The sequence below is a fragment of the Leiobunum rupestre genome, chromosome 9 (genome assembly GCF_980474605.1).
Source record: "Leiobunum rupestre chromosome 9, qqLeiRupe1.1.hap1, whole genome shotgun sequence".
Taxonomy (NCBI): domain Eukaryota; kingdom Metazoa; phylum Arthropoda; class Arachnida; order Opiliones; family Sclerosomatidae; genus Leiobunum; species Leiobunum rupestre.
The window spans coordinates 42,807,417-42,835,393 of NC_143392.1; the positions used below are offsets into that span (position 1 = coordinate 42,807,417).

General features: G+C 39.8%; 1 protein-coding gene across 1 annotated transcript; it reads left to right on the top strand.

Annotated features, from left to right (window-relative positions):
• The first annotated feature begins 173 nt into the window (after positions 1–173).
• mnd (L-type amino acid transporter minidiscs) lies at positions 174–23,663 on the top strand. Its single transcript, XM_090158049.1, has 14 exons — positions 174–431; positions 2,385–2,896; positions 3,320–3,368; positions 3,441–3,611; positions 3,697–3,832; positions 9,605–9,730; positions 10,403–10,502; positions 10,575–10,619; positions 11,948–12,071; positions 12,138–12,241; positions 17,481–17,577; positions 17,649–17,798; positions 20,715–20,892; positions 23,507–23,663. The coding sequence occupies exons 2-14, from the start codon at positions 2,442–2,444 to the stop codon at positions 23,566–23,568; spliced, it is 1,797 nt and encodes a 598-aa protein (XP_090014175.1). The 5' UTR covers positions 174–431; positions 2,385–2,441; the 3' UTR covers positions 23,569–23,663.
• Positions 23,664–27,977: the final 4,314 nt, after the last annotated feature.

A 27,977-nucleotide genomic window follows, 5' to 3' on the forward strand; every position in this document is an offset into this window, starting at 1 on the left:
AGGAATATTTTCCGAAAACGTTCGTTGTGGCGGGGATACTTTGAAGGGGAAAGTTTTTATTTATAGTGCTGAAGTTCGAAAATTATCGTAGCTTAAATATTAGACTTAATAATCAGTTTGTTGAACTCTGCACCGTTGAGATGAAGAAAAAACAGCTATTTATGTAGAAATGCGTTTTTAAAATACGCTTGTGGTTTAGTCGCCTTTCAATTGTCAGTCAGAGTCGCGCGTCCGACCGCTCTTCAAAGTTCCCAGTACTTGTAGAAATTATTTGACATTTTTTTTTATTAAAAATTAATTGGAATATAAATATTAGAGCCCGCAGCTAAAGTAATTATCTTTTTATAATCAGCTAGGTAATTTTTTGAAGGGCACCGAAGAGGTGTTGGAGAATATCCAACTGATTCATTTAGAGGTTTCATTTTGTAGAGGTAAGTTACGGTTCTTTGTTTGGCGGATTTAGCGGGTTTTTAAATTGATTCTTATAAATGAAACTATAATATATTATACCAAGTTTTCTGTAAAACTTCATTTTAAAAATGTTATTAATACAGATAAATTGGGATTAATTTGTAGTAGATGTACACTCCCGGTCAAAAGTTTCTGGCCGTTTTCATTTGGCCACCCTTTTGTTTCTGTTTGCGGTAAAAAGCTAATTGGGGATTAATTCGAAAGGTAATGCTTACGGAAATAATATGCACTAAAATTAAAGGTTGTTACTTCAGTATGGTCAAAGCAAAACTGGGAACATAAAAAACCCCATCAAGAGGACGTCAAGAAAAAATGGTTCATTTAATTACGATCAGTCTCATTCAACGCGAAAACTAATCGTTCTCAAATTGTATAACCGTTCAGAATTTTAAGTTAGTAACAAAAAGTTACGGTTTAAAACTCAACGTTTAGGACTAATCGTAGTATTAAGTATAATCTTCAGTCGGAAGCAGGCGTTGAAGTGGGGAATACAATATTGTCTAAAACCCCGATAGTTGTCGCTTCAGGAGCGTGCATCTAGCCTAGAACCACGGATACACAGCCCTTGATTTGAGTCGCCGTCAAGGTAATATTGTGAAGGTCAAGCTTCTAAAACTTTTGGCCATGCGCTGGTTCTAGGCAAGTTGCACGCTCTTCCCCCCCCCCCCCCTTATTCCGAAAAGGGTTATACCCTCTTTAAGTCTACGGTGCTGCCTCGAGTAAAATATTTTAACTTTATTCCCTTTGAGTCAAGCATCATTCAAAAGCGATTCGGCGTTTATCTGCACCCCATAAGAATTTTTAATCGGCAAGAAAATTTACTGCCTTCAACAAATAATTTTAAAACTATTTCACGAAACAGAGTAAACTGAATTTACGGACAACGAAACCTGCGCGGATTCGCAAAAGTTTATATAATTGGCTAATTGTTTTTTTCCGTGAAATTAAATTTTAGAATATTTCACCTTAAGGTGAATCGGAGTCTTAGACAATATTGTATACCCCACTTCAATTCCTGCTTCCCACTGAAGAAGTTTTGTTTATATTTCGATGAGTCCTAAATGACAATTTTTAAACCGTAACTTTTTTGTTAATAACTTTTAAAATTCTGTACGGATTTACCTAACGCTTTGAACTCTAAATTAAGTCATTTTTCCGTGATGTCATCTTGGTGGGGTTATTATATTTCCGGTTTGTCCTGGTCATATTGAAAATGGTGGCCAAATGAAAACGGCCGGACACTTTTGACTAGGACTGTACATAAATCGACTCTTCCAAATACATCATATAGTGGTTTTCTACAACTATTACAGAGTTATAATATTATTTATAAAAAAAGACATAAATTATCTTAAAGCGTAATAATACAGGTCATAAATTATCCTTGATTTGCCGAAAAATTGCCAAACTTAGTTGGGTACTTTTATCGTAAGATGTATGCGATATTCTGCTGTTTCTACTTAAAAATATAATTTGAATATACAGTTGTGAATAAAACTTTATGAATGTACTTGAAATTCGTTAAATTAATAGTGATTTCGAAACTCACGACGTCACCAATGTAATTTGCCTATTTATACAAAAACGGTAACTGTCATGGCTTCCATTATTAACACTACAGCTGTGACGTTTCAAGTTTTGAAAATCGTATCAGACGAAAGCACTCTATTGTTCACATTTTAATTTTTCTAATCATTATTCATTTATAATACAGAAATAAATTATTAACAAAACAGATCACTGATAACACTTGAATATTTTCGTATTATCCATAATAATAACGTATATTCAAGTAAATCAATAAAATTCAGCTAAGTAATGATATAGATATCGAGAGATACCATTCAAATATCGAACTCCCGGACGCGTTTTGTAAATAACTGATAAACTGATAACGAAATAATTATTTTTAGAGCGTCCGTTGTTCCGTAGATGTCGCTGGTAGCTCGTCGTATCGTCAAATAGAGAAAATGACGCAATATTCGTCTTCCGTTACCATGGTTCCTCCCGCCGAGGCGAACAACGCGAGGACGGCGGTTTCGCCACCTACTACGAACGGCGGTAGTAACGTAACCGGCTTTGAATGGAGCGAAGGAAGCCGCGCCAGCATATCGAGTAGTAATCGACGGGGGGACAACAACTCCTCGAAATTAGGCCATTCGCCAGCGACAGAACAATCTTCGCTGAAAGGCGATTGCCGCAACGGCTCTTCGCATTCGTACCGGACCTTTCCCGATTCCGAGAACATGGCAGTGAAGGACCCGCGAGAAGGGGAGCCCGAATCTCAGAGATGTCTGCCCCTGAGTCCGACGAGCGACTCCGCCAAGGATGACGCCGGAGCTCCCGATGCGGGCGGCGGCTCCGTCAACGGCGTCAAGCTCAAGCAAGAACTCGGACTGCTCAACGGCGTGGCGATCATTGTCGGGTAAATACACACCATCCTGCTCCTTTCATTTCCGGTATATTCTCCCCGGTCAGGCTAACTACATCAAATCCTCTCATTTTCGTTAATCCACTGATCAGCTATTAAAAACAAATACAAGGCTTATATTTTTACATACTATATTTTAATAAATTATTTATCGAGTTTAAATTTAGCGTACCTTTTAATTAAAATTAATTTAAATTGTATTTTCACTGATCAGCGATTTAAAATCAAATAAGGAGTAAAAACGCGAACAAGTAAAGAGACCAATAAGTAGGAGTAAAAACGCGAACAAGTAAAGAGACCAATAAGTAGGTAAAACCAAATAAGGCTTATATTTTTACATAATATTTTTTTCATAATTTATTTTATCGAGTTTAAATTTAGCGTACCTTTTAATTAAAATTAATTTAAATTGTACAGGTGCATAGTTGGATCTGGTATATTTGTATCCCCAAGAGGAGTGCTACAGGTACGTGCATTTCTAGATAGTTAATTTAAGAACGATTCATTAAGGGCCAAAAAATGAATGGTTTCGTTACAGGAAGCGGGAAGCATCGGTTTGGCGTTGGCCGTGTGGATCCTCTGCGGCGTCCTGTCGACGGTGGGGGCCCTGTGCTACGCCGAGCTCGGCACTTCCATCCCCAAATCCGGCGGCGATTACGCGTATATCAACGAAGCATTCGGGCCTTTGCCGGCTTTCCTTTTTCTATGGGTAAGACCCGTCTTTATTTATAATGAGCTAACCACCGCAAAGATGGTTTCGTAACGCGTTCTTTTTGCTGTTTTGAATGTATTAGGCTTCAGCCTGCATCATTATGCCAACTGGGAACGCGATAGCGGCGTTGACGTTCGCGAACTACATCTTGGAGCCTTTTTTCTCCAGTTGCATGCCCCCTGAGAACGCCGTGCGAATGCTAGCGGCGATGGTGGTCTGTGAGTAACTCTTTTATCTAACCATATGGTCCACGTACGTTACGGAAATAGGCCTAATTACCTTTTCAACGCGTTCAACGCGTTTCGAACGAAATTCAACGAAGCATTTCGGGTTTTCAAAATGCGCGAAGTTTATACCCAATTATAACTTGCGAATAAATTTTATGCCCAATTTCAACTTACCCCCAAAAATAAGTTTTTTTAAGGGCAAGAAAATGTCTTAGAAGTGATTTAAATTTTCAAAGAAAAATTGGTTTTCCAATTGCGATTTGCGTTTAAAGCAGTAAAAAAAGTGGCGAATTTTTCTTAAACTTGATGAAAAAATAGCCTTTTTTTCTTAAACTCGATGAAAAATGTAGCCTTTTTTTTCTTAAACTCGATGAAAAATGTAGCCTTTTTTTTCTTAAACTCGATGAAAAATGTAGCCTTTTTTCTTAAACTCGATGAAAAATGTAGCCTTTTTTTTCTTAAACTCGATGAAAAATTTAGCCTTTTTTTTCTTAAACTCGATGAAAAATTTAGCCTTTTTTTTCTTAAACTCAATGAAAAATTTAGCCTTTTTTTTCTTAAACTCGATGAAAAATTTAGCCTTTTTTTTCTTAAACTCGATGAAAAATGTAGCCTTTTTTCTTAAACTCGATGAAAAATGTAGCCTTTTTTTTCTTAAACTCGATGAAAAATTTAGCCTTTTTTTTCTTAAACTCGATGAAAAATTTAGCCTTTTTTTTCTTAAACTCAATGAAAAATTTAGCCTTTTTTTTCTTAAACTCGATGAAAAATTTAGCCTTTTTTTTCTTAAACTCGATTGAAAAATTTAGCCTTTTTTTTCTTAAACTCGATGAAAAATTTAGCCTTTTTTTTCTTAAACTCGATGAAAAATTTAGCCTTTTTTTCTTAAACTCGATGAAAAATTTAGCCTTTTTTTCCCTAAACTCGGATGAAAAATTTGGCCTTTTTCTCCTAAACTCGGATGAAAAATTTAGCCTTTTTCCCTAAACTCGGATGAAAAATTTAGCCTTTTTCCCTAAACTCGGATGAAAAATTTAGCCTTTTTCCCTAAACTCGGATGAAAAATTTAGCCTTTTTCCCTAAACTCGGATGAAAAATTTAGCCTTTTTCTCCTAAACTCGGATGAAAAATTTAGCCTTTTTCCCTAAACTCGGATGAAAAATTTAGCCTTTTCCCCTAAACTCGGATGAAAAATTTAGCCTTTTTCCCTAAACTCGGATGAAAAATTTAGCCTTTTTCCCTAAACTCGGATGAAAAATTTAGCCTTTTTCCCTAAACTCGGATGAAAATTTAGCCTTTTTCTCCAAAACTCGGATGAAAAATTTAGCCTTTTTCCCTAAACTCGGATGAAAAATTTAGCCCTTTTCCCTAAACTCGGATGAAAAATTTAGCCTTTTTCCCTAAACTCGGATGAAAAATTTAGCCTTTTTCTCCTAAACTCGATGAAACATTGCGTTTGTGATTAAAACCAACATTTAACGCTTTTTTCCAATGTTTAAATTCCCTAATGAGAGCAATTATATAAATCGAAAGTTATTCCCCTCTAAATGATATAAAAATATCGTCTGTGGCTCGGAGCTTTAGATTCGGGTTTTCTAGATAAAAATTTCAAAAAAAAATCGAAGTGAAATTGGAAACTTCAAGCGAGGAAAAATCCGATGTTGATAAGTTTTTAAACGTTCTCTGTAGAGATTAGAAGTTGTCCCCCTTTAGAAGTGATAGCGCCAGTCTTGCGACAAAAACTATTCCGTTTGCATAACGGGTACAAGAGGCCTCTTTGTTATAAACGGGACTTGCAACCAGAAGTATATAACCTCCCTCTTCCCAGAGACGTGTCAGTCTTCCTATGCTGCTAACGTTCTCGGTTTTTTTGAACGTCAAAGGCGGTGTAATAAATGACGCTATTCGGGGTACTAAGGTACCCGGAGAACCTAGAGAACCTGAAAACTTGAAAATGTTAATATTAATAGGGATATTAATTAGGGCAAAGTCAGGTAATTTGTTTTTGTGAAAATGTCTAAAATTCAGGGAATTTAATTTATATTATGGTGAAAATGTCTTAAATTAAGGAAAATTTAATTTATATTATGGTGAATGTCTAAAATTCAGGGAATTTATATGGTGAAAATGTCAAATTGAGGGAATTTAATTTGTTATGGTGAATGTCTAAAATTCAGGGAATTTAAATTATGTTATGGTGAAAATATGTCTAATATTCAGGGAATTTAATTTATATTATGGTGAAAATGTCTAAAATTCAGGGAATTTAATTTATATTATGGTGCAAAGATGTCTAATATTCAGGGAATTTAATTTATATTATGGTGCAAAGATGTCGAATATTCAGGGAATTTAATTTATATTATGGTGCAAAGATGTCGAATATTCAGGGAATTTAATTTATATTATGGTGCAAAGATGTCTAATATTCAGGGAATTTTATGTTATGGTGAAAATATGTCTAAAATTCAGGGAAAAGTCAGGGAACTTAATTTTATGTTATGGTGAAAAGTCAGGAAATTTAATTTATGGCAAATGGACAACGTTTACTGAAATATCTAGATAAGAATTGCCTGAAAAAATATCTGGAAATGGAGAGAGAATGTCAGGGAATTTTAATCTGATATAACTGTGGCAACCCTGGATTCGTTTATAAAAAATTGAATAACCTAGATGGAGACTTATCTCTATAAACTTCTGTTGAAAATAAATCGCTGCGAATGCATTATTCAATTGAGTAGTATCGGTGAACGTTGGAAGGTGTCCAACGAATCAGTTGATGTAAGGACTTCTAAAGGGTGCTAGGATTTGATGAATAGCTTTGATCTTTGACCCTCGCCCGGATTTTAAAAGTCAAACAATCGGGGGCGAAGATAATGAAGGGTGTCGTTAAGGTTAAAATAATATTAGCGGTGTACCTATAGGCTTAGAATGTTTTTCAAACTGTCGCCAGATAATCCTCTCCTCAAAGACCGGCTCGCATCAGGATGAAGCGCGTAGCATCCGCTTATCGCGCAGCTACAATTTATAATGGAGAGATTAAGCTTCACGCGTTCGTTCGGAAACTTCTGGGCTTCCAGACGTTGGTCAACGTCAAGGACTTATTCTCTCTCTTTTACGTTGTGTATAGTTCATTACGAATAAAAATGTCAGTTTAAAAAGACGGATTCAAACTTTTATTTGTACAGTAAAAAGACCTTTTTAATGGTTGTTTAATAAGAATATATCGAAGTTGTAATTTGTAGTGATGTACCGATATGGGTACAGCTATTCGTGGCCGATATATCCGCGGTGATATCGGACGATATCATAATAGTAGTGTATATGATAAAATCATTGTAAAAGAGGGTTCAGTACAGTGCCGTAGTCAGGGGGGCACATGCCCCCCCCCGAAACGTATGTTCGTACGTACAAATGTTTTTATTTTTTTACTTTTTTCAATGGCGTGCCTCCCCCCCCCCCCCGGCTACAAAATCCTGGCTACGCCACTGGTTCAGTATGCGGTCATAAAATGTTATTAAAATGTTTATTTTCATTTTACTTGATACATATTTTCAATCACAAATCGAATACCGTTGTTTACATTCGGTAACACCTGTCTAAAAAAGGTATGATCTAGCTTTTGAAGTCTGGCGTACGGTTGTTAAAGGTTTACGGTTTTTATATTGATCAAAATCTTGTACGCTGGAACTTATATCTTAGAATTCTTGTCTGGCTGCAATTGCAATTTCGTTGCAAAATGAAATCTAAAAGTCTACAAATCCGATATGAAATGGTTTCCCCGAATAATCTTGATATGTTACCACGTGAAATCGACCTCCAAATGTTCGAAATCGCACGTGCAATTCAACCCTAAAATATAATTTTCGTTGTCAAAAGAGTGTTCAAAAATCGATAAATCCAATGTGCAATAGTTCCAAAAAATTGTGAAATATCATCTGATATCAACCACCAAACATTTCGAAATAACAAGTGAAATTCGTGCTCTAAATCTGAAAATTAATGAGCATCCGAAAATCTTGATTTCTCGACGTAGTTTCAGAAAATCTTGAAATATCTTAGTTTACAAAAATCAATTTAATAATCTTTAAGTCGTTCCTAGATTTTCATGACCATACTTAAAAGTCTAATTAAATCCTAGAATGCTCCTAATCGACTTTAAACATCTAGAAAACCCGAGTTTTAAATTTCAAAATCTCCCTTTAAATGTGTATAGAGTTTGCTTAGTGCAAGAATCAAATATAGTGGTTCGATATTTTGTAAGCATGTGCATAAGGGTGATCGACCCCGTTTGTTTGGTTTTTCGCATCGCCTCTGCAAAAGAATCTTGGCTCGTATTTTTAGGCTCTCATTGTTTTCGCGCCACTCTCTCACGCTACAAATTGTCGGGCTTATCGACACTCCCGCGGATGTCTGTCAACGCCATTATCACAGTTCGGCCTCCCGTTTTCACCAATTCGTTAATTGAATTATTTTAAAATTATCTCTGATATATTGGGACAAATTTCCGATTACATCTGTAATTTGAACTACATTTTATTCAGTTTTAAAATGGCCCCAATATTTATAAATATTATATGAACTATTCTATAGCAAACGGTTTTTAAGTTTAATTGATATTTTATGTAGAAAATACATTAAACTTAAAGCATTTGCTATAGTATTATCTAATTTCTATAGACATTTGAGTAATTGAAAATTCTAAATAAAATTAGACTTTCAACAGAAATATAAAAAAAAAGAAATCCTATAATTTGTATAACCCGGGTCTATAGAAAAATCTAAGTAAAATTGGATAGATTTTCTGCAGAAAATATTTAAACATTTTCTATGATATGCAAAGGTTTTCTTGCATATATTACCTGTAGAATCTATAATTTTACTTAGTTTTCAATGACTCAAATGTCTCTAGAAATTATATAGATTATCCTATAGCATTTTTATTTTGCCAAAGCTATTTAAAGTCACCCTGAATGATGGATGGATACTTTTTGCTGTACTTGCAATTAATAATTAGCCAAATTTTGTCATTATGTCTTTGAAAATGTCGTAGTGCGGTTGGTTAAATATTCGGGACGGGCCCCACCAGGAAAACAAATATTCGGGACGGGCCCCACCAGGAAAACAAATATTCGGGACGGGCCCCACCAGGAAAACAAATATTCGGGACGGGCCCCACCAGGAAAACAAATATTCGGGACGGGCCCCACCAGGAAAACAAATATTCGGGACGGGCCCCACCAGGAAAACAAATATTCGGGACGGGCCCCACCAGGAAAACAAATATTCGGGACGGGCCCCACCAGGAAAACAAATATTCGGGACGGGCCCCACCAGGAAAACAAATATTCGGGACGGGCCCCACCAGGAAAACAAATATTCGGGACGGGCCCCACCAGGAAAACAAATATTCGGGACGGGCCCCACCAGGAAAACAAATATTCGGGACGGGCCCCACCAGGATAACAAATATTCGGGACGGGCCCCACCAGGAAAACAAATATTCGGAACGGGCATTGTTTCTCTGTTTGAGTAAATATTATTTGACCCAGTCAAAGATAAACTAAAATAGGCTTGGTTGTCTGTCATATCTTATTATGATAATCTGTTCGTACGAAACTTACATCTCGAGAAGTGTGAAAAAATAGTTCAAAGGCTGGTTTCGAAAATTCCGCTAATCTTATCCGCGCATTTTTACTTCCTTCTCGCATTACCCACTCGACGAAAGCATCCTTAGAAATAATCTCTATTTTGTGTTTAAAGGTCTGTTAACGTTTATCAACTGTTACAACGTTAAATGGGCGACGATAGTTCAAGATACATTCACATTTGGAAAGATTATCGCCCTCTTGGTTATAATCGCTGCAGGACTTATTTATTTAGGAATAGGTACTGTATTTATTTATACCAAGAATCTATTTATTTCTACTTAATTCTATAATTCTGAATTACTTCAAGAATTTATTTATTTCTACTGCATTCTGTAATTCTGAATTACATCCAGAAATGAAATTTTACTTTATTATGTAATTCTGAATTACACCAATAATTTATTTATTTCTACTCTATTATGTAATTCTGAATTACACCAATAATTTATTTATTTCTACTCTATTATGTAATTCTGAATTACACCAATAATTTATTTATTTCTACTCTATTATGTAATTCTGAATTACACCAATAATTTATTTATTTCTACTGCATTCTCATTAAGAAATGTATTTCTACTGTATTCGGTAATTTTGAATTTCATCAAGAAATGTATTTCTACTTTATTAATATTATGTAATTCTGAATTACATCAAGAATTTATGTCTACTGCATTCTGTAATTCTGAATTACATCAAGAATTTATTTCTACTTCATTCTGTAATCCTGAATTACTTCAAGAATTTATATACATTTAACAAAACATTTCCCAAAAACGACTTTTCTCGACGCGATTCAAACGTCAGTCTCTCCAAGTAGAAATAAATACATTCTTGTTAAATACTTGAATGACTCTAGTCGATACCTATTAAGATACTTGATTAATGATGGTGAAATTGCGTCCTTCAGGCAATACCGGAAACTTCGAGAACGCGTTTGAAGGGACCACGACGGAGCCCGGTTACGTGGCCCTGAGTTTCTATTCCGGGCTATTTTCATACGCTGGCTGGTACGTTCAATTATCATTCGTTATCTTCAAATTAAAAGTATTTTTAAGATTAATATATTTTCAAATTTCAAGGAATTATTTAAATTTTGTAACCGAAGAACTTAAAGAGCCCACCAAGTATGTTTCACATTTAAAAAAAAAATTTAATTGTCAATTATTCAGATTAGTTTTCAATATGATGGATTATTAATTATAAATCGTTAAGGATTCGTTATTTGTCCCGATTAGTTCTCGAGGGAATCGTTATTTGTCCCGATTAGTTCTCGAGGGAATCGTTATTTGTCCCGATTAGTTCTCGAGGGAATCGTTATTTGTCCCGATTAGTTCTCGAGGGAATCGTTATTTGTCCCGATTAGTTCTCGAGGGAATCGTTATTTGTCCCGATTAGTTCTCGAGGGAATCGTTATTTGTCCCGATTAGTTCTCGAGGGAATCGTTATTTGTCCCGATTAGTTCTCGAGGGAATCGTTATTTGTCCCGATTAGTTCTCGAGGGAATCGTTATTTGTCCCGATTAGTTCTCGAGGGAATCGTTATTTGTCCCGATTAGTTCTCGAGGGAATCGTTATTTGTCCCGATTAGTTCTCGAGGGAATCGTTATTTGTCCCGATTAGTTCTCGAGGGAATCGTTATTTGTCCCGATTAGTTCTCGAGGGAATCGTTATTTGTCCCGATTAGTTCTCGAAAGAATCGTTATTTGTCCCGATTAGTTCTCGAGGGAATCGTTATTTGTCCCGATTAGTTCTCGAGGGAATCGTTATTTGTCCCGATTAGTTCTCGAGGGAATCGTTATTTGTCCCGATTAGTTCTCGAGGGAATCGTTATTTGTCCCGATTAGTTCTCGAGGGAATCGTTATTTGTCCCGATTAGTTCTCGAGGGAATCGTTATTTGTCCCGATTAGTTCTCGAGGGAATCGTTATTTGTCCCGATCGTTTTTACCGAAGGATTAATAATAAATTAATTGTTAATTACCGGGGATATATAATAAATTAATTGTTAATTACCGGGGATATATAATAAATTAATTGTTAATTACCGGGGATATATAATATATTAATTGTTAATTACCGGGGATATATAATATATTGATTGTTAATTACCGGGGATATATAATAAATTGATTGTTAATTACCGGGGATATATAATAAATTGATTGTTAATTACCGGGGATATATAATAAATTGATTGTTAATTACCGGGGATATATAATAAATTAATTGTTAATTACCGGGGATATATAATAAATTAATTGTTAATTACCGGGGATATATAATAAATTAATTGTTAATTACCGGGGATATATAATAAATTAATTGTTAATTACCGGGGATATATAATAAATTAATTGTTAATTACCGGGGATATATAATAAATTAATTGTTAATTACCGGGGATTAATAATAAATTTGATTAATTACAAGCTAATTAATGTTTTTATTTTTGCAGGAATCTACCACGCGCTATCTACATATCCTTACCTTTAGTGACGTTAGTATACGTGTTGACGAATATCGCGTATTTCGCGGTGCTCACGCCGGATGAGGTGTTATCGTCGAACGCTGTCGCCGTGGTACGTCCTCCCACATCTTCCAATGCACCTAAAAATGTTTGAAATTCCTTAATTTTTCGCTTTCAGACATTCGGTGGTCGGGTGCTGGGAGTCATGTCTTGGATTATGCCAGTTTCCGTCGCGTTATCCACGTTCGGAGGGCTCAACGGTGCCATTTTCGCCTCTTCCAGGTTAAAAGAAGAGTTTTCAATATCTTTTTCTCCGCTAGATGTCCCCACTGGCAAATTAATGAAAATAAAACCCACTTGCCTAATATTAAGGCTCTAAATTATTCCTCGGGTCCCGGACCCGTTCCGGCACGATTAATCGGATCCTCGTTGACCCGTTCCGGCACGATTAATCGGATCCTCGTTGACCCGTTCCGGCACGATTAATCGGATCCTCGTTGACCCGTTCCGGCACGATTAATCGGATCCTCGTTGACCCGTTCCGGCACGATTAATCGGATCCTCGTTGACCCGTTCCGGCACGATTAATCGGATCCTCGTTGACCCGTTCCGGCACGATTAATCGGATCCTCGTTGACCCGTTCCGGCACGATTAATCGGATCCTCGTTGACCCGTTCCGGCACGATTAATCGGATCCTCGTTGACCCGTTCCGGCACGATTAATCGGATCCTCGGGGACCCGTTCCGGCACGATTAATCGGATCCTCGTTGACCCGTTCCGGCACGATTAATCGGATCCTCGGGGACCCGTTCCGGCACGATTAATCGGATCCTCGGGGACCCGTTCCGGCACGATTAATCGGATCCTCGGGGACCCGTTCCGGCACGATTAATCGGATCCTCGGGGACCCGTTCCGGCACGATTAATCGGATCCTCGGGGACCCGTTCCGGCACGATTAATCGGATCCTCGGGGACCCGTTCCGGCACGATTAATCGGATCCTCGGGGACCCGTTCCGGCACGATTAATCGGATCCTCGGGGACCCGTTCCGGCACGATTAATCGGATCCTCGGGGACCCGTTCCGGCACGATTAATCGGATCCTCGGGGACCCGTTCCGGCACGATTAATCGGATCCTCGGGGACCCGTTCCGGCACGATTAATCGGATCCTCGGGGACCCGTTCCGGCACGATTAATCGGATCCTCGGGGACCCGTTCCGGCACGATTAATCGGATCCTCGGGGACCCGTTCCGGCACGATTAATCGGATCCTCGGGGACCCGTTCCGGCACGATTAATCGGATCCTCGGGGACCCGTTCCGGCACGATTAATCGGATCCTCGGGGACCCGTTCCGGCACGATTAATCGGATCCTCGGGGACCCGTTCCGGCACGATTAATCGGATCCTCGGGGACCCGTTCCGGCACGATTAATCGGATCCTCGGGGACCCGTTCCGGCACGATTAATCGGATCCTCGGGGACCCGTTCCGGCACGATTAATCGGATCCTCGGGGACCCGTTCCGGCACGATTAATCGGATCCTCGGGGACCCGTTCCGGCACGATTAATCGGATCCTCGGGGACCCGTTCCGGCACGATTAATCGGATCCTCGGGGACCCGTTCCGGCACGATTAATCGGATCCTCGGGGACCCGTTCCGGCACGATTAATCGGATCCTCGGGGACCCGTTCCGGCACGATTAATCGGATCCTCGTTGACCCGTTCCGGCACGATTAATCGGATCCTCGTTGACCCGTTCCGGCACGATTAATCGGATCCTCGTTGACCCGTTCCGGCACGATTAATCGGATCCTCGTTGACCCGTTCCGGCACGATTAATCGGATCCTCGTTGACCCGTTCCGGCACGATTAATCGGATCCTCGGGGACCCGTTCCGGCACGATTAATCGGATCCTCGTTGACCCGTTCCGGCACGATTAATCGGATCCTCGGGGACCCGTTCCGGCACGATTAATCGGATCCTCGGGGACCCGTTCCGGCACGATTAATCGGATCCTCGGGGACCCGTTCCGGCACGATTAATCGGATCCTCGGGGACCCGTTCCGGCACGATTAATCGGATCCTCGGGGACCCGTTCCGGCACGATTAATCGGATCCTCGGGGACCCGTTCCGGCACGATTAATCGGATCCTCGGGGACCCGTTCCGGCACGATTAATCGGATCCTCGGGGACCCGTTCCGGCACGATTAATCGGATCCTCGGGGACCCGTTCCGGCACGATTAATCGGATCCTCGGGGACCCGTTCCGGCACGATTAATCGGATCCTCGGGGACCCGTTCCGGCACGATTAATCGGATCCTCGGGGACCCGTTCCGGCACGATTAATCGGATCCTCGGGGACCCGTTCCGGCACGATTAATCGGATCCTCGGGGACCCGTTCCGGCACGATTAATCGGATCCTCGGGGACCCGTTCCGGCACGATTAATCGGATCCTCGGGGACCCGTTCCGGCACGATTAATCGGATCCTCGGGGACCCGTTCCGGCACGATTAATCGGATCCTCGGGGACCCGTTCCGGCACGATTAATCGGATCCTCGGGGACCCGTTCCGGCACGATTAATCGGATCCTCGGGGACCCGTTCCGGCACGATTAATCGGATCCTCGGGGACCCGTTCCGGCACGATTAATCGGATCCTCGGGGACCCGTTCCGGCACGATTAATCGGATCCTCGGGGACCCGTTCCGGCACGATTAATCGGATCCTCGGGGACCCGTTCCGGCACGATTAATCGGATCCTCGGGGACCCGTTCCGGCACGATTAATCGGATCCTCGGGGACCCGTTCCGGCACGATTAATCGGATCCTCGGGGACCCGTTCCGGCACGATTAATCGGATCCTCGGGGACCCGTTCCGGCACGATTAATCGGATCCTCGGGGACCCGTTCCGGCACGATTAATCGGATCCTCGGGGACCCGTTCCGGCACGATTAATCGGATCCTCGGGGACCCGTTCCGGCACGATTAATCGGATCCTCGGGGACCCGTTCCGGCACGATTAATCGGATCCTCGGGGACCCGTTCCGGCACGATTAATCGGATCCTCGGGGACCCGTTCCGGCACGATTAATCGGATCCTCGGGGACCCGTTCCGGCACGATTAATCGGATCCTCGGGGACCCGTTCCGGCACGATTAATCGGATCCTCGGGGACCCGTTCCGGCACGATTAATCGGATCCTCGGGGACCCGTTCCGGCACGATTAATCGGATCCTCGGGGACCCGTTCCGGCACGATTAATCGGATCCTCGGGGACCCGTTCCGGCACGATTAATCGGATCCTCGGGGACCCGTTCCGGCACGATTAATCGGATCCTCGGGGACCCGTTCCGGCACGATTAATCGGATCCTCGGGGACCCGTTCCGGCACGATTAATCGGATCCTCGGGGACCCGTTCCGGCACGATTAATCGGATCCTCGGGGACCCGTTCCGGCACGATTAATCGGATCCTCGGGGACCCGTTCCGGCACGATTAATCGGATCCTCGGGGACCCGTTCCGGCACGATTAATCGGATCCTCGGGGACCCGTTCCGGCACGATTAATCGGATCCTCGGGGACCCGTTCCGGCACGATTAATCGGATCCTCGGGGACCCGTTCCGGCACGATTAATCGGATCCTCGGGGACCCGTTCCGGCACGATTAATCGGATCCTCGGGGACCCGTTCCGGCACGATTAATCGGATCCTCGGGGACCCGTTCCGGCACGATTAATCGGATCCTCGGGGACCCGTTCCGGCACGATTAATCGGATCCTCGGGGACCCGTTCCGGCACGATTAATCGGATCCTCGGGGACCCGTTCCGGCACGATTAATCGGATCCTCGGGGACCCGTTCCGGCACGATTAATCGGATCCTCGGGGACCCGTTCCGGCACGATTAATCGGATCCTCGGGGACCCGTTCCGGCACGATTAATCGGATCCTCGGGGACCCGTTCCGGCACGATTAATCGGATCCTCGGGGACCCGTTCCGGCACGATTAATCGGATCCTCGGGGACCCGTTCCGGCACGATTAATCGGATCCTCGGGGACCCGTTCCGGCACGATTAATCGGATCCTCGGGGACCCGTTCCGGCACGATTAATCGGATCCTCGGGGACCCGTTCCGGCACGATTAATCGGATCCTCGGGGACCCGTTCCGGCACGATTAATCGGATCCTCGGGGACCCGTTCCGGCACGATTAATCGGATCCTCGGGGACCCGTTCCGGCACGATTAATCGGATCCTCGGGGACCCGTTCCGGCACGATTAATCGGATCCTCGGGGACCCGTTCCGGCACGATTAATCGGATCCTCGGGGACCCGTTCCGGCACGATTAATCGGATCCTCGGGGACCCGTTCCGGCACGATTAATCGGATCCTCGGGGACCCGTTCCGGCACGATTAATCGGATCCTCGGGGACCCGTTCCGGCACGATTAATCGGATCCTCGGGGACCCGTTCCGGCACGATTAATCGGATCCTCGGGGACCCGTTCCGGCACGATTAATCGGATCCTCGGGGACCCGTTCCGGCACGATTAATCGGATCCTCGGGGACCCGTTCCGGCACGATTAATCGGATCCTCGGGGACCCGTTCCGGCACGATTAATCGGATCCTCGGGGACCCGTTCCGGCACGATTAATCGGATCCTCGGGGACCCGTTCCGGCACGATTAATCGGATCCTCGGGGACCCGTTCCGGCACGATTAATCGGATCCTCGGGGACCCGTTCCGGCACGATTAATCGGATCCTCGGGGACCCGTTCCGGCACGATTAATCGGATCCTCGGGGACCCGTTCCGGCACGATTAATCGGATCCTCGGGGACCCGTTCCGGCACGATTAATCGGATCCTCGGGGACCCGTTCCGGCACGATTAATCGGATCCTCGGGGACCCGTTCCGGCACGATTAATCGGATCCTCGGGGACCCGTTCCGGCACGATTAATCGGATCCTCGGGGACCCGTTCCGGCACGATTAATCGGATCCTCGGGGACCCGTTCCGGCACGATTAATCGGATCCTCGGGGACCCGTTCCGGCACGATTAATCGGATCCTCGGGGACCCGTTCCGGCACGATTAATCGGATCCTCGGGGACCCGTTCCGGCACGATTAATCGGATCCTCGGGGACCCGTTCCGGCACGATTAATCGGATCCTCGGGGACCCGTTCCGGCACGATTAATCGGATCCTCGGGGACCCGTTCCGGCACGATTAATCGGATCCTCGGGGACCCGTTCCGGCACGATTAATCGGATCCTCGGGGACCCGTTCCGGCACGATTAATCGGATCCTCGGGGACCCGTTCCGGCACGATTAATCGGATCCTCGGGGACCCGTTCCGGCACGATTAATCGGATCCTCGATCTTAAATTATTAAACTGGTCATTCAATCTAGTTTGAAACGTCGTTATTTCTCCATTTCATTCTGCCCTCTAGCGTCGGAAATCTGTACTAAATTAATAGCTTTTAATCTGGTGTATTTTTGTGTAGGTTGTTCTTCGTGGGTGCGCGCCAGGGTCATCTCCCAGACTGTTTGGCCATGATCCACACCAAGTATTACACTCCGACACCCAGTCTGATATTTCTGGTTAGTATTAGTCCAACGTAACCGGATTATTTAGTGAGAAATATATTAATATTTGACGTTCCAATTGACAGGGTGTCTTAACACTTATGTACTTGACAACCACCAAAGTGTACACGCTTATAAACTACACGGCGTTTATAGAGTCGTTATTCGTGACATTCTCAGTGGGTGGCTTGTTATACATGCGCTACAAAAGGCCCGACATCAAAAGACCTATTAAGGTAAATTTATTTTTTTATTAATTTCCTATTAATCCTCCCTCCCCTCGAAATTGGGCTTCCTCGCAATACGGCCGCGCGTTGCGTCATTTTATCGAACCGGGAATTTCGGGCGCGCGCGTCTGGGAAATCCGATACGCGATAGCCGACGGGAACTTCCAAATTTTTCTCTGAGCGTGCAGTTAACCCCCCCCCCCCCTTCCATACACTCATATCCCCCCCAACGCGGAATACGTTGCCCCCCTTTTTGGGTATTCTAAAAATACGCCCTGGTGAGTAAAAACGTAAGAAACGCTAATGGATGTGTGATTCTATCCGCGCAACCACGAGGGTGTATTGCCTCATACTCTAAATGAACGTTCTTTCGGTCTTATTCCCACGTTTTGACGCGACCACTCCCTCCTCTAAACTACTGCCATGAGTCTATTATGTTTCGTAAGTGCGTCAGGTAGATACCTGTATGTGCATGAAGTCTTAATTTTCCGGAAAAATTAAAAATTGAAACATAAATTATTTTTTAAAGGTTTTTAATGTCAACTTTTTATCGATATTAAATGTCTAAAATCGGCAAACATACTACAAAACATTAATAGTGGTACATTGTTAATCAGTTTAAAGTAGTCTAGAGTTTTAGTTTTACTTTTTGATTCGAAAAAATAAGGCGAAAATTCCGCTTTATTTAAATATGCAAACAATATATTAGACTAATCATGGAATGAAATCTAATTTTTTTCGGAAAAATACGGAATATTTTCCGACTTACAACACTAGACGTACCTATAGATGTAAATACGCAACAAAAAATAAATTATAACTGATCTGCTTTAGTGTAATTAGAATTCTATAATCATGTGCCATAAGTGTTCAAATAAATAATGATAGCCATGTGTGAAGGGACATCAAATACCAAGAAAGATAAGCTAATCTATCAAGATAAATATGCATTTAAATTATTATTATTGGCACTCGTCTCCATAACGACGATTCATAGAGTACGTATGACAGGGTTGCCACACTTCAGGGAAACAAGGGAATTTAAAAATGGGCTTAAAAAGTCGGGGAATTCAATTTTATCATGACAATTTTTGTAGGTAATTTTACTCTAGTTATCTGACAAATTCTATGATTATTATTTAGTTCCTTTAAAGTGTTGCTAATTTTTTTAACGTTGCAATAATACTTATGTACTGAAATGTAGGTTGATTTCAATTTATAAACTTTTGATAAAAGTAAAATATAAAGCTAATTATTATCTAATTTTGTTTTAAAAATCCAGGGAAAACTGGGAATAGTCAGGGAAAACGGGGAATAGTCAGGGAAAACGGGGAATAGTCAGGGAAAACGGGTAATAGAAAATATTGTGGCAACCCTGTATTAGACTTATTGACTTGAGCAAAAGTGTGTGGTCTCAATTAAATTTAACACATTGTAAAACGGGAAACATTATTTGAAATATAATATATAATATCACATAAATCCATTGGTTATCCGAACAGTACATTTCCTATGCAGGGCATTTTTCACAGCCTACAATTATCATACGAAAATATTCGCGGAATTCTAAAAGGCTTGATGTTAGATTATCGTTTGGTTTATTTACTTCTGCCTCCACTCAATAAATGTTTTTACTGATACAGTTTCGTAAATTGAATGTAGATGGTGCCACTGGGCCCGTTTTCTAGTTTACCGATATTTTAAAGGAGTATAAAGTAGGGTTTTTGAGGATGGATCCACAAAATTATGGTATTTAACCGAGTGCAGATTTGACTGACTGTGAAATGTGCCTTGGAAATTAAGTCGCCCCAATTATATCTAAATGTGAATTTGAAATTAGTGGAAACCCCCTTAATTATTTCTATCCTCCAAATTTAAAAACCTTCATACTCCCTTTATAGACAATATAACCTAGTATTTCTGTCTCCCCTAAAATGGTTCCCATATTGTTCACTCCCTCCTGTGGCTGTGACATTTACGGCGCTGTTTACAAGGGGAGTACCCAAGTTTTTTATGGCCGATTTGGTTCAAAGTCGGGCGTAATGTAGACCTTTATGAGATATGAAATTTCCCAAAAGGAGACGTTGCACTACCCATTCGATTTGCCATGGCAACCGAAAATGTTTTTGACCACTTAACACAAGAAAATCTCCATTTTAAAAGAGCATGGGATTTCTCGGTTTCACTAGGTACTTCCTACGAATTATTTTTTTTAATTTGAAAATCAAGAAATGGGTCATTTGGACCACATTAGGTGAATTTCATCATTTTTGGCTAAATTGAGAAATTTTTGGGGTAAAATTGAAACACTTTTTGGGTAAAATAAGGAAAAAAAATATTATTTTAGTTATAAATGGTCAAAAACATTTTCGGTTGCCATGGCAAATCGAATGGGTAGTGCAACGTCTCCTTTTGGGAAATTTTAACAAAATTGGCAATAAACACTTCAGGTACTCACTCTCCTTGTTAGTGAGTGGGGTGGCGGAGTGGTTAGCACTTTCACCTCGCAGCAAGAGGAGCTTGTGGAACTGGGTGAAAACTCGGAACAACTCCTTCGGCGTTGAGTTTGCAAGTTCTTTCCCCACTGGTTTAGGGGTTTCCATCGAGCTCTTCGGTTTCCCCTTCCATAAAACCTTGTTGAGGTTAACAGCATGAAGGGCTGGCCACCACCCTCCTACGCATTGTAACCCGTCCATCTGAATTAATGGCTTTAAAAGTCGCTCGATGACTTAGGCCTAAGGTGGTGCGTTGGGTATATTAGTCTAGCTGATAATAATAATTATTAATCCCTAATAATTAGGTTATAATTCCTTTAAAAGTATGTAGGTTTCAGTACTGTTGTTGGGTTAATTTGTAACAATATCCTTGTAGGGTAACGTTTTCCAATTTCCTTTGAAATGGTGCGTAACGATTGGTTTTTTGCAGGTGAACATTTTCTTGCCGGCGACCTTCGCGGTGGTCTGCACCTTCCTCGTCGTGCTTCCATTCTACGTCAGTCCAGTCGAGACGGGGGTCGGATTGGCCATCACCCTCTCTGGCATCCCGGTCTACTTCCTCACCATTCAGTGGAAAAACAAGCCCAAGGGGTACAGGAAGCTCATTGGTACGAAACGCCCCACTCTATATTATACGTATTGCTAACGCCAGAAGTCCATTACTATTAAACAATACACGTTTGACATGGTAGAAGATCTTTTCACGTCATTAAGGGTTCGATTTTTAAATACGCCAAACACTACTAGAGGCGCCGAAGTTATAATATTATTTATTTTACGGTTTTTATAAGTTGGACATATGTTCACTTTTACCTGCTAGATGGCGCCACAGTGTAGAATAATTTTGTTCATTTTTTGTAGAATCTTTTAGTAGTTGGACATTTGTTCACAGTTTTACATAGTCTAGTTCGTCCAATTATTTAAAAGTTAATTTAGTATAATCTAGTTCGTCCAATTATTTAAAAGTTAATTTAGTATAATCTAGTTCGTCCAATTATTTAAAAGTTAATTTAGTATAATCTAGTTCGTCCAATTATTCTGTAGTTAATTTAGTATAGTCTAGTTCGTCCAATTATTCTGTTTTTACTTTAGTATAGTCTAGTTCGTCCAATTATTCTGTAGTTAATTTAGTATAGTCTAGTTCATCCAATTATTCTGTAGTTACTTTAGTATAGTCTAGTTCGTCCAATTATTCTGTAGTTAATTTAGTATAGTCTAGCTCGTCCAATTATTCTGTAGTTAATTTAGTATAATCTAGTTCGTCCAATTATTCTGTAGTTAATTTAGTATAATCTAGTTAGTCCAATTATTCTGTAGTTAATTTAGTATAGTCTAGTTCGTCCAATTATTCTGTAGTTAATTTAGTATAGTCTAGTTCGTCCAATTATTCTGTAGTTAATTTAGTATAGTCTAGTTCGTCCAATTATTCTGTAGTTAATTTAGTATAGTCTAGTTCGTCCAATTATTCTGTAGTTACTTTAGTATAGTCTAGTTCGTCCAATTATTCTGTAGTTAATTTAGTATAGTCTAGTTCGTCCAATTATTCTGTAGTTAATTTAGTATAGTCTAGTTCGTCCAATTATTCTGTTACTTTAGTATAGTTTAGTTCGTCCAATTATTCTGTAGTTAATTTAGTATAGTCTAGTTCGTCCAATTATTCTGTAGTTAATTTAGTATAGTCTAGTTCGTCCAATTATTCTGTAGTTAATTTAGTATAGTCTAGTTCGTCCAATTATTCTGTAGTTAATTTAGTATAGTCTAGTTCGTCCAATTATTCTGTAGTTAATTTAGTATAGTCTAGTTCGTCCAATTATTCTGTAGTTAATTTAGTATAGTCTAGTTCGTCCATTTATTCTGTAGTTAATTTAGTATAGTCTAGTTCGTCCAATTATTCTGTAGTTAATTTAGTATAGTCTAGTTCGTCCAATTATTCTGTTGTTACTTTAGTATAGTCTAGTTCGTCCAATTATTCTGTAGTTAATTTAGTATAGTCTAGTTCGTCCAATTATTCTGTAGTTAATTTAGTATAGTCTAGTTCGTCCAATTATTCTGTAGTTAATTTAGTATAGTTTAGTTCGTCCATTTATTCTGTAGTTAATTTAGTATAGTTTAGTTCGTCCAATTATTCTGTAGTTAATTTAGTATAGTTTAGTTCGTCCAATTATTCTGTAGTTAATTTAGTATAGTTTAGTTCGTCCAATTATTCTGTAGTTAATTTAGTATAGTTTAGTTTGTCCAATTATTCTGTAGTTAATTTAGTATAATCTAGTTCGTCCAATTATTCTGTAGTTAATTTAGTATAATCTAGTTCGTCCAATTATTCTGTAGTTAATTTAGTATAGTCTAGTTTGTCCAATTATTCTGTAGTTAATTTAGTATAGTTTAGTTCGTCCAATTATTCTGTAGTTAATTTAGTATAATCTAGTTCGTCCAATTATTCTGTAGTTACTTTAGTATAGTCTAGTTTGTCCAATTATTCTGTAGTTAATTTAGTATAGTTTAGTTCGTCCAATTATTCTGTAGTTAATTTAGTAAAGTCTAGTTCGTCCAATTATACTAGTCTACAACATTGCTCTGACGACGACTTATTTTAATAGTATTTTAGTAAGTATTGCCACCAACAGATGGCAGATTTCGCCCAGACTAGTCTCTTATCGCTTAGTTTCTGGAATGTGCTGCCATCTAGAAGCGTCTTACCAGTTTTTTCGCTTAAATGTGAGACTTAGTTTAAACTTTACAAAATGATTTCATCCACAATGTGCTGCCCTGTTCAAGTTAATATTAATATTTTCGGTTGGTTACTACATGGATTAAACACTAAAGGATGTTCCACGGGCGAAAAAACACAAAAATGTCCTGTCACGTCGCCACCTAGCGGCGAGAGTCCGAAAAACCGGAAATTTATTTTTCTCTACGCTCTATCCAGGGGCAAACAAATCCACGTGCTTTTAAATAAATAATGGTATCGAAAAAATAGCAGACGAATTCTAAAAATCACGGTATAAAAGTTCCAAAAAATAACAGATGGCGCTACAAACTCATATCCGGTGCCCCTGGATAGAAAAACAAAAAATAACACCTAGCTAACGAGGACTTTGCCTTAGGAAGCTAGCCCGTGTAACATCCTTTAGTGTTTAATCCATGGTTACTATACTAATGGACTTCTGACAATAAGAACTTTTATGATAACAGTGAAAACTAAAACAAGGGATTTTTCTTTAGATTGGTTGACGATAACGACCCAAAAAGTGTTGTTAAGTGTTCCCCAAGACAAATCGGAGTGAAGTGTTTAATCTAACGAGGAAAAGAAACAAATTCTAGTTTATTTACTGATGACTGTGGAAGGAATACGAATCTCAACAGTACTGAACAATTTTTTTACATAATTGTCTTCTTCGAAGGGCAACTACATATTCAAATTTACAATGAAGCGAAATCAATTCCATCGTACGAAATTAACTAAAATTTATATAGCACACGGAACAATCATTTATATATTTTTTTAGGGATAAAGGTTCGGCTAAGCCTTTGTTTTATTTAAATACAGGCACAATGTTTTTGAAGCCAAGGCTTAAAGGAAAATATCTTATCCGGATAAACGCGTCACTGCCCGAGCTTGCCGAAATTGCCACCGCGGTAGACGCGGCGCTCGTGTAGAGATTCAATTATTTGTGTTTATACTTTTAACGTTCTTTCAGTCGCGGTTGACAATACACTCGAAGCTAAGGCGGATAAAACGCGTAGAAATGTAGATGTAGTTTTAATATGCACAGACTGTTACCTCTACGCTAATATCTCGTATATAAAAGTAGTGTTGGGCAAAGCGCGACTGAAAGCGATTTAATTTGTAAATTCACTGTACCCCCCAAATTATCGGTGAATTTGTGTACATGGAACTACCAATTTCCTAAGTTATTTTTTTCTTACGGTGTTTTTACCTTTAACTAATATACAGTGCCAATACGAAAAATAGCTACCAAAAAATATCACATTCCAAATATTTTGCTCCTAAAAAAACCTGAATATTTGGGACCAAAAACAACCACCGCCATTTTGGTTATTTTTAATCACACTTTTCACTACTTTATTTTGTGCTCTAAGAGCATGATTTTCATTAAATCCATTGTTATTTTGAAGGAAAACTCACTACAAAAGATCTCTAGTCACTTTTTTAAATTATCGACCAAAATATCAAAATAGTTCGCGCATTTCTGGGCACAAAAATGGCGCTTGCTGTAACCGAAAGTATCCTCGCCAACCACTAAGTAGAGGTCGTACTGCCATCTGTCCACAGTGATTTCGTCGCCCTAGGTTAAATAATAGTTATATCCTTTACCAAACGATCCAATCAAATTTGTGCCTTAAAAAGTAGAACGTGAAACTAAAAATAAGAAACATTCCCCCCTCTAGATCTAATGCAACAATAATTAAATTTAATTAAACCTATTTACAGAAGTAGGCCTAGATGCCTAGAATGTTATTTAAATGTGTTTATAACGTTAAAGATTGGGATGTTGTGTGACTAGAGATTTGTATAGAAACGTTATTGAAAAAAATTTGAAATGTTTTAGTTTGAAAAATTGATTGAATAATATTAAAAAAATTTGATGAAATTATAATTACTCGTTCATATTTGGAAATTACTGAAAATGATGTATATTTGTTTTGTAAATGGAAGCCCCAAAAAAGCGTTAAAAAATGGTTGTGTAAATAAAAAAATTAGAGAAAAACATAATATTGTAATAGTTTATTATTTATGTAAAGACGTTTCCTTGAAATGTACCACTACGTTTAACGTAAATCCGCCGGAAACAAATGTCCCATTCAATTTTTCTCTAACAATGCCACGACCGAACAGATGAAATTTTGTTTCTTCCATGACATCTGGGCGTCCTTGAAGTTGAATAATATTCCAACATAAATTAATCTTCTGTTTCAAGGTTTTCATCACTCGGTCAAGGCCTGAAGAGGCTGCTAGCTAGTGTAGGTTTCGCGCGACTACTTGTTTTATTTTGAAAGTAACCTAACTGCTAACTTGTCAAAAGATAAAGTTAGGCTAAGAATGTGTTTATGCTTAAACCTCGTACCCTAGATTCGAAATCACTGTTTCGCGCGTAGTTAATAGCGTTTACCTATTTCCGACAGGAACTCCGAAAAATAAGTTATCTATAGTCGACTACCATGGTAACTATATAAGACCACGGCCAATTTTATGGCGTGCTGTTGCAACAGCGTGTCAGCAATGTTGGTCGTTATAGGGCTATAAAAGGTTAAAATATTTTATTTTCCGTACAGATGTACACTCTTTTAAAACATAGGGGCCCCTGGAGAGGACTATGGCAGCTAAGAGTAACTAACACAAGGAGAACGCAGCTAGCCTTTAAATTAAACATGCTAACGCAGTGTTGTGTAGAAATTTCATTGGACGAATCTATAAGCTGAAAGTTTTACGGGCGGGGGGGCTGGAGACAATTTCTAAATTTTCCCCTTCCGACGGCAGCAGGGGCTAAAGCGTCTAACCTAGTGCTCGGCATTCGATTAATTTTTAGCCATGAATAAAATAAGCTCGGTGATATTTAAATAATATTTATTCAAATAACCAAGAGTTGAATAAAAATTGGAAAATGTTTAAATAATCGAAAGTGAATAAGCCTATTATTTAAATAAAACAAACAATTATTTGAATAAATACCTCTTTTATTCAAATAAATGCTTGGTTACGTAAAAAAACATAATTAAATAAGTTAAAATGATATTCTTTTTACCAACGTTTTTTAAATAAATCGGAAAATTTGTGGATAATGAATAAACAATTCCGAGCACTAGTCTAACCAATGAAAAATATACACAATAAAAAGCACAACTTTCGACGGGTTGCGTTCTCCTTGTGTTTGTTACTCCTAGATGGCAGTGATCGATGGTGGCCTATTTTTCAGAGGTCACGTGCCGAAAGTGGGTTTGCGCATCGTTGCAAAACCGTCAATCAGAAAGCTCTTAGAATTCAAATCTAGGGTACGGGGTTTATATCCCTAAAGATAAATAAATAGATTCTTGGTTAGACATTAACATTAAATAAGTCAATTCCAACTTGGACAAATAAACTACTGCAACCGAATTTATACCGCGTACAATAGTCGTCAGATTACACCCTTGGGCGGATTAACCAATAAGATGAGAAGGCTTAAGGGGCCCGCAATTTATAGCAAGGCCTAGGGCCCCTAATAAAGTTCAAGCCTAAATTAGTAAATTAGATTTAATTTACTATTTAATCCGCTACTGAATTCCTAAGAACGTGGTTTTTGCTTATGATGCGGGTCGTGAAATTTATAAATCCAATATTCCACTGCATAGTGCATACGTTGGTAAAAATATTCTAGAAGGTTCCGCCTACTATAAATTCCAGCCAGAGCAGACGAAATTTAGTAATTACAATACGCCATCTCCCGATTCGTTAGCAGACAGTCTCAAATTAATTATTAGTTGCGCAATGAACCTGAGGATGGCACCACGTTTGCGGAAGCGGCGTGATTGTCTCACTTTCATCAAAAGTAGCATAAGACCCAAAAGTGTGAAAGAACGGTATATAGTAGTTAATGAGAGTTTGTCGCAAAGTAAAAACGGCAAACGAAGGGGGGTCGGAAAATACGTTATCAAAATTGAGGTACTACAGCGCCGCCGAGTGAGGCGTTTTAGAACGTATGTCTACGGGCGAGTAAATCGAAGAGAAAATCGCGCCAGACTATAGACTTAATATAATGTTGCTGACTATTTTTCCAACTAGTAGGTTATGTAGTCTATAGTGTAACTAGGTCTCACTAGAAATTTTAATAGGCGCGAAGGTACAGCTGACATACTTTTGGGTCTTATTTTACTTTTGCTTTCATTGACAGGGCTGGATCGTCTTATTAAAAAGAGAAAAAAGCTCCATCTATCGATATTTTTTTAAATTATTTTAATATCGATAATAATCTAACAAAGTGAAAGCGTATAAAAAGTAAAATATTTATTATCCGGGACAGATATGCCGTGCCTTTCCGCGTACTAAAATTGTCGTATCGTCAACGTAAACCTCCGCTTGGGGGTGGGGTATGGGATGGATTGGGTACAATAGTGTATACGTGTTGTCGTCTGAAACCCTGCGACGTCACCATTGTAATTTGCCTATTGATAAAAAACGGTAACTGTCATGGCGGCCACTATTAACACTACAGCTGTGACGTTACAAGTTTTCAAAATCGTATCAGACGACAACACTCTATAATGAAAACTTGTAGAACTAGGTGGGTACACACCTTATGGTAACATAGTGCTCGGCAATCGATTAATTTTTATCCATGAATAAAATAAGCTCGGCGATATTTAAATAATATTTATTTAAATAACCAACAGTTGAATAAAAATTGTAAAATGTTTAAATAATCGAAAGTGAATAAGCCTATTATTTAAATAAAACAAACAATTATTTAAATAAATTCCACTTTTATTCAAATAAATGCTTGGTTGCGTAAAAAACATAATTAAATAAGTTAAAATGATATTCTTTTTACCAACGTTTTTTAAATAAATCGGAAAATTTATGGATAATGAATAAACAATTCCGAGCACTATGGTAACATGAAATTTCACCAAGGGAAAAGTTGCAATGGGCATAAGTTTTACCATGGCAACCGAAAATGTTTTTGACAACACAGTA

What these genes read in the sequence shown, in the direction of transcription:
- mnd (XM_090158049.1), top strand. Translation starts at nt 2,442, where the DNA reads ATGACGCAATATTCGTCTTCCGTTACCATGGTTCCTCCCGCCGAGGCG. An exon ending in GAACTTAAAGAGCCCACCAA is followed by an intron (nt 10,620 to 11,947) that starts GTATGTTTCACA and finishes TTATTTTTGCAG; the next exon opens with GAATCTACCACGCGCTATCT. An exon ending in GCCATTTTCGCCTCTTCCAG is followed by an intron (nt 12,242 to 17,480) that starts GTTAAAAGAAGA and finishes ATTTTTGTGTAG; the next exon opens with GTTGTTCTTCGTGGGTGCGC.